The sequence below is a fragment of the Amia ocellicauda genome, chromosome 7, assembly GCF_036373705.1.
Source record: "Amia ocellicauda isolate fAmiCal2 chromosome 7, fAmiCal2.hap1, whole genome shotgun sequence".
Lineage (NCBI taxonomy): Eukaryota > Metazoa > Chordata > Actinopteri > Amiiformes > Amiidae > Amia > Amia ocellicauda.
Genome location: NC_089856.1, coordinates 29185906 through 29198793, shown reverse-complemented (window position 1 = coordinate 29198793; position 12888 = coordinate 29185906). Strand labels below are relative to the sequence as shown.

The following is a 12888-nucleotide window of genomic DNA, read 5'->3' as shown; positions in this document are numbered from 1 at the left end:
CAAGGAACCGTGAAATACACAAGTGAATAAAGCAAGTAGTTGTTTTCACCTAAGTAAATGTCCTGCACATTTCTTAAACAGAGAAAAATACTTATAATTTTCAGAAATGAAACAAGTTTAAATTTTGCGATTTTATTTTTATGGCCCATTGATTATTTGGGGTAGAAAATGAATGGGGAGAGAGGTAAATGTAGTGGATACAATACAGCCAGCATGGCCTGAGAGTTAATAGTCTGCAGATTGCAAGAGCATAGGACTGGAATGAAGGAACTACTCTAACAGTCCCTGTGGCCTAATAGAGCTGAGGAGCTAATATTTGAGAAGGCTAGTGGTTAGCAGAAGGCTTTTTTTCCCTGTGATGTTGTTTTACACAGAATGCAATGACACTCCTTTATTTTGCTGTACATCTGACCTCTTTCAACGTGTTAAGCAATGGAGATGGGCTGCCTGTGGATAAATAAAAGCAAACGCCACAGTTTTGGCCATTAACTCATGCTATGTTCAGAGTGGTAGAGGAGCTGCCTGATTGTATTTAAATTGTGTGTGTGTGTGTGTGTGTGGTTCTTGAACAAATGTGTTCCAAGTCTAAAAGAGCACCCCTAGTCCACCGTTTGTCTGCTCTAGTTGATTATTTGTGTTATGTCCCCACCATCAACTCATCTCTGGTCTCAGTTGTGGTCCTTACGTTGGGGCGTAGTAGCATCAAAATAAAGCGTTCTAGATCAGGATCTCCCTCCCCTGAGGATTGTGTAATAACAGAAAGTACAGTCTTCACATGAACAGTAGAAAGCAAACTCTTGTATTATTGATTCTGGGGACTGCAGAGGGTTCCTAACTTCCTCTCTCCACTGCCGTTGCAGATCGCCGAGTGGGAGGAGAGGCAGCTGGACGAGCAGGTGAACTTCAACAACTGCAAAATTGACCCTGCACCCTTCCAGCTGGTGGAACGCACCTCCCTGCACAAGGTAGGCTTGTACAACTAGCAGTCTGTGCTTCTGCCTGTCTCATCAGCTTTCACAGTCTGATTGATTGATTGATTTATTTCCTCCCTCTCCAAAACAGTATTTTACAAGGTGGGTTCAGCCCAGCCAGTCCATCTACATATTTGCCTTTGCATTGATGGACTTTTGTTTCCCCCCCTTCCCTGCAGTGTTGGGAGAGTTGTTGTTTCATACTGCATGCACTGTGCTGGCACTGTCTAAAGCTGTAACGCTGTATTAATGGAATGTATACCCATTTAGATTCTTATCATGCATCCCTTTTGGAATAACTCGGCACAGAAAAGAAAAAAAACAGTATTTTCTTTTTCGCTCTTTTCAGTATAACACTGTTCCTCTCTGCTCGTTTACCGCAGCAACCTTAATGTGCACAATTCATAATTTGTGACATGCTGTTCTGCCTGCTGTTTAAACATTTAAAACTGGAATCCTGCACAGCCAGACAGTGCTATTTATCACCTAGCATAATGGCATCCAAAATAATGCATTGTTGAATTGAGCTCATGAATATTTAACAGAAAAAAAAGTACCTAGCGGAGTGGGGCGCGCAACTAAGAGGGTCATTAATTTTCTGCAGGTTTTATTCATTTTAATTTCTATGTTTGTTTGTTTGTTTTTTGGTTGCTTTTTTTCCTTAATCATGTTGATGCTCTCTCAGGCAGCAAAACACAGATAGACATATTATGGCATTTAAAATCAAATTAAAAAATGTAAAACCGTACACGTCATTTGGAATCTCACTGTCCATAATCAAGAGCATATTTCCATATTGACTGCTGGATGTCTACTGGAAAGAAGGGCTCCTGCTGAGTTGAACTGGTGACCTTGCCGATATAAATGCTAATTCATTATTGGCACAAACAGTGAACAGCGATGAGATAAGAATATTGCCATGGTTTCTAGATGTAGTTGAGTCAACTTTTCCACAATGAACATCGAGGCAGATTAAGTTAAATGACATCGTGCTTAATGCTTCTGTGCATATTACTGCTGCATGTTCCAAAGTATGCAGTCATTTATATTGTATTCTTATTAAAGTGCAGTACATTTTAGTATGAGGGATGTGTACAACTGGCCGACAATGCAGAAGGAATTCATCATCTTCTGTGTCCAGTTTGAAAATGCAATAGCAGGCAGCAAAGCACTTTATACAGGTGAAGAGCATGTGGACTGGAGCTCCAAGGAGAGCTAATGAAAAGGGACAAAGTGTGTGGGAGGGCTGCCTCAGTGGAAAGCAGACTCTGTAGTGGGGGGGAAAAAGGCCTGTAAGCTTGACGAGGTTACGAGAATGATTCGGTACCTTGATCTATTTCACTCCGTTGCAGATATTTATTACAACTCAATGCCTTTTAGTATGGAATTGATCTCCAACTGCAGGGTCCAAAACATAATGTACAGGTACAATGAAGCCATGCAATGGGCAAGGCCTTGAAAGTCTGAGCAGCAGGAGAGCTTTGACCCCTCCAGGGTGAATCTGCTCATTGGGCAGGTGTCGGGGCTGCCCACCCCAGGGCTGCAGGGGACTGGACTGGCAGTACCCTCAGGAGCCTCAGCCAGGGGTATTCCCTTCCTCCTGCTACTGCACCGTCCAATCAGCTCTGTGTCATTGCACAGCCTGAGGATGACAGCTGTTGCAGAATGCAGAATTAGTGCTGAACTTGCAACAGCAATGTTTTAGTTAGGGGAAAAGGTTCAAGTTTAGAACCCTCTGGCTTTTCTTGACATTACCTGACATGACCACTGCTGGGTGTGTTGTTCCCTAGGCCAGCACAACCTGGCGATAGCCCCGTCTCGTTTCTTCGTCAGTGTTCTCTTCAGTGGCCTATTTGGGATATTGAGTAAGCCCCCTTTCAGAATTTCCTTTAATTAAAATACACCAGACAATGGTTTCTTGAGAATATTTGCCAAAAAAAAACACGATCATGTATGCAAACCTTACCTGAGTGCACTTAGGAAGGTTTTAAGCCATGACCATTTCGGCCATGTTGTGAAGTCCAGTGTTTCTCCCTCACAGACCCACACCATCTTCTCTCTACTGGGCTTGGATCACGCCTACGTCACCAGCATCGGCAGGCTCATCGGAGTGGTGTCCCTGAAGGAGGTAGGTAACAACCACCCGCCCACCGACCTGCTCAGCCCGGAGAGGGAAGGGTGTGTGCAACAAGCTCGGTATGATCTGGTCCATTGTTGTGAGCGCAGGCAGAAGTGTAGCGTCTGCCTCTGGTGCAGGAGGTGATTAGACAGAACCTGGGCACAAGGTACAAGCCCTCACTTGAATAGATTTACAACTCCTTTTAGTGTCGGCTTCATTTAAGATCAGAATCAAAAGTTCTTTGGATTTTCTGTAGTGTTGGTAGTGTGAGACGCTGAGCCACGAGAGAATACACCTGTGGGCAGACTCGGCCAAGCACTTAAGATTCATCACTGTAGCAGTTAATGAACATTAACCCCTGTCCCCTTAGGAACCTGCAATGAAAATGAGACTAAAAATAACTAATCCTGTGTCACAGCCTCCTGGATTCAATTTGTTGAGCAGACAATAAGATCCTGATGGTTCTTAATGACGGCTTTGCTTCAAATAGGCCTGTACGTTTGTTTACCAAAAAGGAAAAGGCTCCAAAAAATGAGGCACTTTGTCTTTTTAAATTGTCGAGAACGTAGCAATTGTTACTATGTGAAAAAAAAATCTGAAGTGCTGGCTGACATTTTCCCTTGCACTGGAACAAGACAAGCAGACAATGTAGGGAAATTAAGCCGAGCAATTTAATTTCAGTAAGAAGGCTGTAGCTGCTATACAATAGCTTTTGTTGTTGTTAATTATTAATATCTCTTGCTCACTCTCTTTTTCTCTCTCTCTTTCTGTATATATGTTATACATGCATATATATGTAACGTGTGTGTGTGTAAGACTGCCTCATTATGTTAATATTAAAACAGATCTAAGGGGATATGAATTTAAATTAACAAGATCTCATTAATGCCCATTGTTGTGGTTTATTTAGGTTATTGTTTTCATCTCTTGTCCTTGAAGAGAAAATTACAGCTTGTGATTTCACATAGCACAGACGGCTGTTTTGACGGTCACAGCCTCTATGTCATGTTAGCTCAATCGTGCTATATGGGTTTAAACCCTCCACTAGAGAATCAGCTTTCTCTGTGCTGGTTTCAGGCTCGTACAGGTGACGAAAACTTTTTGCATATTGATCCGTGTGCCTGAGGAACACCTTGGGTAGAATACAAAACTGAGCAGCCCTCCTGATCAAGAGATCATACAACTGTGATAAAACGCCAAGCACAAAATGGAGCAAACACATCCATAGAGCGTGGTAGCTTCGCCTTGTGTATCATGAAGACCTTGATGCAAACAGACAAGCAGGAGGCTGATATTTATACGTGCAATCATTCTGAGAAAATTTGACTATTCCACTGTACATTTATGGTTAGAATATGGATGCATTTTGGGAGATCCAAGTTAGAGATCAAGGCAGTTTACCTATATAGTGCATGTCGTGTTTTGATTCCCCGCTATGTTCCAGGTTAGGCTACAGCTCAGAATGTAAAATCCTCCTGACTAAATTAAAAAGACTGAACCCTTTGTCATTAGGTCGGTAGTTCCTTCTAGGCGAAAGGATAATCCTAGGTCTGTATCGGTTTCTAAAGCAAATTTAAACTTTTTACAAAATTGCATCTGAAGCATTAACCCTGTTTAACATATATCTTTGATTTACTTTGTTCCGATAGCTTTTTTTATTTTTCTGCTGACAGTGCTGGAGCCTCTGGGAATGTCTGTGACAGAATGGAATTGATTTTTATTTTTTTAGGATTTCTTTTTTGACAAATTACAATGAAAAAAGAAAAATATCTTTCCAGCTATATTAAAAGTAAACTTAATCTGTCTGTTCTTCAGAAACAATGCAGCTGTCAGCCTCTTCCCCCAGTGATTTTTAACTGACTTTGCATTTCTGTACACACACACACACACACACACACACACACACACACACACACACACACACACACACCTTCCATGCAAACCACATGTGTATTCCCCTCAGTCTGTGAGACAGGGCATTATTTATGGCAGCAATTCCCAAACCAGTCCTGGAGTACCCCCTGTCTTGCTGTTTTTTGTTTCTACTTGGATCTTAATTGCTTAATTGAAACCTTAATTGAACTACCAATGCAATATAAGGCTCAATTATGTAATTAAGAGCTTGGTTGGAACAAAACCAGCAGGGCAGTGGATCCCCCAGGACTGGTTTGGGTATCCCTGCTTTAGGGAGTGAAGAGGCACATCACTTTTCAATCCCACTCGTTTCCAAGTCTACTGATTGGAAAGGTGACTTTATCAAGACCAAACCCCCCATCCACAAACCTGTCAATAAAACTCAAACATTAAATGGTGAAGAAGAATAAGAACTGGTTTCATACTGAATAAAGTGGCACACTGACACCTTTTGTGTAAGCTTTCCTGAGGTATGAAACAACCTCACACCTCAAAAGTCATCCCCTGTTGCTTCCAGCATATAACTGCCCTTTAGATTTTATTTATTTTATTTCTTTTTTTCCCTCCCAACCAGCTACGGAAGGCCATCGAGGGCTCTGTGACGGTGAAAGGGGTGAAAGTGCGCCCTCCACTGGCCAGCTTCAGGGACAGCGGCACCAGCAGCAGCGAGAACGAGACGACAGAGGTCCACAAGCTCTGGGACAGACACAAGAGGATGTCCCTGCCACGCGAGATCAGCCCCTCAGAGACAGAGGACAAATCGCAGTGAGGCTGGGAAGGGGGACGATGTCTACAGCACTGACTCCACTATACTGCACTGGGGTGGGGGGTGGGGAGGCTTGGCCTAGGGTTAGTGTCTCCCCATCCCTCCACCCACCTATACAAACACACAAACACACGCGCACACACAGACAGTCCTCCTTTACACCAACGCAGCGTTGTCGAATGTAGGTATCTGTGTGTGCGTGTGATTGTGTGAAAAAGGATAGGAATCAGAGTTATTTTTACTGTGTGTCTTAGAGGGTGCGGCTCACCCTCTGTAATAGTGACTGAGAATTTTAAAGTGGGAAGTGCTGGGGGTAGTTGTTTTATTTTGTTTTTGTTTTTGTTCCCCATCACACTCATTCTGTGTAGCAGTTTCAGCCACTCAGGACTCCCAATAGGAACTGATCTGGGGGGTCTCCATAAATATATTCAATGTTTTTTTGTTTGTTTGTTTTTGATTTGTTTTTGTTATTCTTTAGTTTAGCTTAGTTAGTTTTGTTTTTAATACCAGTGGATCCTCCAGTGATTTCGATCAAGTGTATGTGTGTGTGAGATTTAGTAGAGATCAAAAAGACTTGCCCTTATTGTGTAGAGCACAGAGTAGAGTCTGGTACTGACAATGTGACGGCAGTATTGGTCACTATAGGGGAAGCTTTTTCACTTATTGTGATAGTCTGTATGAGGTCTAAGGAGGCATGTTATAGAAATTAGCCCCTTTTAGCTAATCCCTCAATCAGCAACACAGTGAGACATGCACACTGCAGACACCCACCCGGCTGGTCTAGGTGAGAGAGTAAGGGGGCCAAAATAGAATTGTGCAAAGGAAGTGGGGGGAAAATATGAAGTTACTAATTTATTCTGTCTTCGAATTTGCTAATAATGCTCTGATCCTCGGAAACCCTGCTTGTTCAGTTTCGGGATCAGGAGTGGTTGTTTCGTGGTCCTCTCGGCCAGTATCATGAATGAATCCGAACAGTCTTACACTGACCTGGTTTAGTGCACACCTTTTTGCAAAGAAATGTACAGATCCTCAACGTGGAAACTGCCCATATCTGTCCATGGCAGCAGTGTTCACCAGAACTGTCTATGCAATGAATAAGATAAGAAGATCTATATAGTGTCTTTTCCAAAGGTTGCTGCCATTTTACTCCATTACCTTTTAACTCTTCAGCTTTTTATAGCATTGTGTTGCTGAAGACAGGTTGCACCATGTCTATAATCACTGCATGCAGGCAGTTTAAATTTTAATGAGGTTGCATAGAAACAACCTAATAGTTTTATCTAAGAGTAAGTTAATATTATAGTTGGGGGGTGGGGAGGATAACATGATAATACGGTTTGTGTTAATCTGACAGTAATAATGCCATCACAGATCAACACGGGTCAGACTGCACAAGCTTTCGGACAGCTAGCCTTCCTGAGATCCCACCTCCAAAATGTAGTATTGCTCCCTAAAGAGTAGGACTGCTGTCATGCATGTTGAGTAACCAATAATTATGGGACACCCCTACTGGCTTGCTACTGGTCTACTGTGGTGTTTGTTGTCCTTCTGTATCACAAGTTTGCCTGCTTATCCTGCTGCAGTGGAAAGGTAGCCTTCATAACACTGGATCAGGCAGACGATGAATGTATTTTAGTGATCTGCAATCTTCAAAAACGGGCCTTGATTTCCAATCCCTGAGTTCAGAGGTAATCCCTCTACTGCACTGGACTTTTTATGTTTGTGTATTTATGCAAAGGTCTCTGAAACGTTTCCATTTTTGTGACCTGGTTGACTACAGGCCTGATATTTATGAAACCAAATGTGCATGGAAGTGTTTTCCGGTTAAATGTTGAATCAGACAACAAACACCCCCTGCTGTGTACAAGTTATAAACACACAGGGGTGTCCCATAATTCCTTTTACTGATTGTGTAATGGGAAAATGGGTTTGGATTTATTTATTTTTTTACCATTTTGTACACTACTTTTAATACAATACTCAAGTAGGATTTTTCTAATTGCATTTCCTCCACTGCAAAAGTATTTCCTAGGTATCATCCACTCCTGGCTACTTTTCCATTTTAATATGTCTTCCAGTGGCTGTCCTGTTTCCAGGTGGCAATATAGACCATTCACACCTGGTCAGTACAGCACTGTATTTTAAACCATGTTGAGGAATGTGTCAATCTGTAGTTCTATATATTTTAGGCTTTATCATGTAAAGTCACCATGTCAGCTCACACCGATTGCTGCTATTTGAACAAAAACAAGTACCAGGAAGCAGCATGTCTGCAACACTAGTATCCCCTGCCAAGGATATTAGTAACATGTTGCAGGAGTTGTTATTTTTCAGAAACAACTCCACATGTCCTACATCTGCAGTAGGGGGAAAAAACTGCACTGACTTGCAGCTTTTCAATGTCACTTTTTTTTTTTTAGTTTTAGTTGTTAAACTGAAGTTACAAAGGCTCGTTAAACTAATTAACCTCCTGGATGGAACAATATTGTGAAGTACAGGAGTGCTCTCAAATGTGTCCACCTGCTCTACAAGTATCTGTAGCAGCATCTCAGTGTATCACCAGTACTGCACTGTGCCAGTTTAGAAAGAGACTGACAGTACACTTTGTATACAGCTTTGTGGGCATATGGAGGGAGTACCATGCTATATTTTACAGAGCACAGCAGTTTGCTCTTTAAAATGCATTTGAATTAAGATTGTCCATCCAATCTCCACTGTAACCTCAGCCCTGACTGAGTGGTATTGATCTCCTTACATCAATCAGCACTACAGACTCGAGCTTCAGATACTGAAGAGATTTGGGTCTTTTGTTTGTTTGTTTGTTTGTTTGTTTTTTGTCTTTGTTTAAGCGCTGAATTGGAAATTAAATTATGCCTATTTATCTTTGGTTTTCTGCATATTTAATAAAGAATGATTTTTAATGATGTAACATAATATATTTAAAATCGACTTACAGATTTAAATGCCTAATTGAAATGATTGCTTGATACAATTTGCTTAAACTCAAACAAAATAGGACAGCCCGAATTTTTTTATGGGGTAACTGAATCCCTGACTCCATCCATATCTGTTCTGATGGCTCCGATCTGTAAGGAATTGCTTCGTTTTGGTTTTTAGAATACTGATCTGGTATTCCGTTCAGCCACTTAATTAAATCAGCGTAATGCTCTGCCTGGTCATATCCACCTGTGCAAGTGTTAAACACTTCTGTATTCACTTTATTTTAGTCATAGTGTCAGTTGCCATAGAAATATCTGAAGGCAAGCCCTCAGTCTGTGGGTCTAATGACGCCACTGTTTTAGTGTAGTCAGCTAAACTGATTAAGAGGTTTACTTAACACACAAAATTGCCTTTTGTCACTGTTGATTTGGATGTGACCTGAACATTTAGTCACACCAACACAAAAACTTTACATTGTGTTACAGGGCTAAGAGTCAAATTAAACCAACCCATGCAGACTGAATTAGCACTCTTCTGCAAGAAACCAATAACGGCAACAAAACAAAAAAAAAAACTGTAGATGAGGCAGTGCCAGCATGGGTGATTAAACTTGCACGCCAAAATATTCCAAAAGCGTAGGCAGCAGAAAGGCTGTTATTTGAGTGAATGCTTGTGCACCGAGGTAGTGATTGTACATTAACAATACATTTGATAAATCTTCCTGTTTCTTTATTGCTATTGCAAAGCATGTGCTATCGATTTAAAATTCTGACCGTGTGAGGCCTATATGTCTAGTATCTCTAGTGTCTCTAGTATCTCTTTCTTTTTCCTCATACCTCATTTATACCCACTTTTTGACCTACTGTGTGATACTCTGTTGTTCTTAAAATGTCTTCAACCATTAGAAGTTGGGATGGGAGCTATAGAGTATCATAGGGTTGGAGGAGAAAAAAAGGAGAAAAGACATTCATTCCTGCAGTTTATTATGTTCAAAATACTTTCGTGTGCTACCTAAATTTTTTGAAAAGCCTTACTCTTGAGACACCAGAGCAGAGCGCTCCAGACTGTCACACTCTTACAAGCCATTGCTAAATGTTCAAGTTGTTCTTTTTGTTTATCTTGTCTGGTTTTATACAGCAACGCAAGCAATAATAAACTGACACACACACACAACTATGCATGCTGCCACAGTCATGGTACTGCCTTCCACATAAGGCTGCATTTCCTTTTAATTGCTTATATTTTCTTATGTTCTTGCCTTACTGTAGAGACTACGCCAGTGCATTTGTGCCAAATAACCATATAACAAACACACCCATCCTGGTTTGTCACTTACTCACATGAAAGACTGCTGAGAGCACATTGTTAGCTGGGGAGAGACACCGTGTCAAAGGCTGTAAATGTTTCCCTGCTTCAGAAATTCAGATTGTGTGTTTGTCTATTGAGCTCCTGTGTCAGTCCACAAAATAGCAACCACAGCACATTATCAGAAAGCAGAAACTAAATTAAGCCAAGCCAAAGTCTGCAGAATAAATACAAATGCAGAGAACATATAGGGCTGCTTATCCTTGTAGAGGTCTTAGCCGAGTTATCAGTGCAGGATAAATTGGGTTAACTCAGAATGGCTCTCCCCTTGCATTGCCGCCTGATCCATTTCACATTTTGCTAGCTACAGGTCTTTTATTCTTGGTAAATCTTGGTGACTGAGGGCAGCACAGGAAGCAGGGAAGATAATCATGTCTAGCAGCCTGTGCCACTGAATCCTGCGCTTTGATTTTCTCTGTGCTTTTATACTTACTCTGCACTCGGGCCCCTGTGTCTGCATCTGCCTGCACTCCACTGTTGCTTCCTGGCGCCCGAGCCTGGCCCTGCATGATGACTGTCTTTCTGCATTGCCCTGCTTATCTCTCCCTGTCTCACTCTCTCCCTCCCTCTCTCTCTGCCTTTCTCTGCCTGCTTGCTTAACTTCCTTCCCTTTCTATTTTCCCTCACAATACTGTAAGAATCCAAGATCTTGAGCTGACGAAGAGCTGCTTTCTGTCGTTTTACTTCTCAACTCTTCAGCTAACGCCCCCTACAAACACACACACACACACACACACACACTTTGACCTTTTGAGTCCTATAGAAATCCCCACACATCCTGCAACCCACTCTACTCACCCGCATGGCTACAAGCCTTTCCATATGTGAGTGCATGAATAGGCTGCATCTTTTGTCGACTGTATCATTTTATTTTGGACCAAAACTTTTTTTTTTTTTTTGCCGTTTTGTAAAATTGCCGATGTTGTTTTTGCTATTGTTATTATGATGATATTTTGTTTTATTATTATTACTGTTGTTGATTTAATTATGATTAATTGACGATTAAAAGCTATCACTCATTTACCATAAGCTTTAATTATTATTGTATTATTATTATTTGCTTTCTGTAATGTGCAGTAAAGAACACTAAAGAGAGGTTTACACTTTAATATATTCTACATATCATTGTATCACTGTAATTAACATCCACATGTAGCTGTATTTTTTTATTATTATTGTTATGTTGTCCTGCTTATATAAAAAAATATACGAGGGAGTTGTCAATATACATTGGATGCCTCCACCTCACAGAAAAACCAGGCCATTTTGCATAATGTATTTATACAAGTCTAAGGAAAGGCAAAGTTGAAGTTGGGTCTTTTCATTTAAATAAGCAGACCTGCTTATTTACCAAATGTTTGAAATGCCCTCTCTCATCCTAGTCTAATGGCATTGTGTTATAAAAACCTTCAAAGAATGTGTTTCACTAAGACATTCTTTTCAAACAGCAATACAGATCCAAAGCATAAGCAGTGCATGCAGGCAGTACTGAGTAATGGGTGTGTTGAAAATTTTATGAATACAATCTGATTAACCATCACCGAACATTCAAACTGGCAATGGAAGAATACATTTTCATTTTCAGCTTATCTGTGTATATTTTAAATACACATTTGAGGATGTTAAAATGACAATATCTATGCATTGTTTACAATCTCTTGTACCTAAAGTTACGTAAAATGATACACATTTTCATCACATGAATATACTCTAGGACTGGAGCACCACATTGCCATACATTATACGTCTTATCTTTCATAAACCAAATTCCACACAGCCCACTATACCACTACTGACTTCAACTGATATGCTATTGCCAGGGAATCAATCTTTATATATGCAAAACTGGTGGATGTATTGGATGTTAAAAGACACTTTTTCTGGTTAAAAAAAAGAAAGAGAGAGAAAGTGACCTATTATATTTGATTCCTTTTTCTTTTCATTCCATGTCTATCTTGCTTTACTTGCTGATTTAAAAGCCAGGTGCATAACGTTTAATTCCTAACTGAAACCACGTCCTACTCTTGGTGATTTCTTTTCAATTGAAATGAGTTCTGAATAATCCATATTGTGCAATAACTATCACTCATCTCATTTTTTTAATAAGATATTAAATATATTACTTGACATGAATGCAAGATAACCTTATTTTTGTAAAGAAATTGAATAAATAAAATGTAAAAAAGAAAAAAAAAGAAAATAATAAAAAAAGTGAAATCCATGCCTTATTCAGTCTCTTTCTCATTATCAGTACTGATCATCTGCTGTATTGTTTTTAATGCTTATCCAATACCAATATCTGTATATACTGTAAATGACAGCAGTGAAGAAAATAAAATATTTGGGGAACAGAGAGATTAACAAATTTTAGTGTTATTTTTTAGAGAATACAAAAATGTTTTGTATATCGGGGATGAATAAAATTTTAACAAACACCCCTTTTGTCTCGAATGTGATTTCTTCGGCTTACCGCTGCTCCTCAGGGGAACTTTTGTGACTTGCAGACTGGAACCACAGCCATGACATGGAATAAGTGTGCGGCATAATGCCAGGCACACAATAGAGCACACACTAACACAAGGAAGTGTTTGTGTGGAGGAGGGGGAAATCCTCTTTTTTGGGAGCTGTGGGAGCTCATATTCTATCATATTATCCCAAGGAATAGCAATCTGCAATGTGCACGTGTCTAAAATAGAGTGGGGAAAAAAAACTATTATGTGAATAACAGGTGACAGAAATGCGGCGGGCTCGGGTTACTATGACACCCATGGCAGTAGAGTATGTGCCGGCCTCCCCAGTGACCTGATTATCAG

At 40.4% G+C, this 12888-nt stretch overlaps 1 protein-coding gene across 2 annotated transcripts in view; it reads left to right on the top strand.

Annotated features, from left to right (window-relative positions):
* LOC136753166 (chloride channel protein 2) overlaps positions 1-11104 on the top strand; it is a 177411-nt gene extending 166307 nt beyond the window's left edge. For both annotated transcript variants that reach the window (XM_066709052.1, XM_066709051.1), the window contains 3 exons: positions 861-965; positions 3013-3099; positions 5579-11104. In XM_066709052.1, the coding sequence (XP_066565149.1) occupies positions 861-965; positions 3013-3099; positions 5579-5773 (387 nt within the window). In that variant the 3' untranslated portion in view covers positions 5774-11104. The remainder of the gene's footprint in view (positions 1-860; positions 966-3012; positions 3100-5578) is intronic.
* Positions 11105-12888: the final 1784 nt, after the last annotated feature.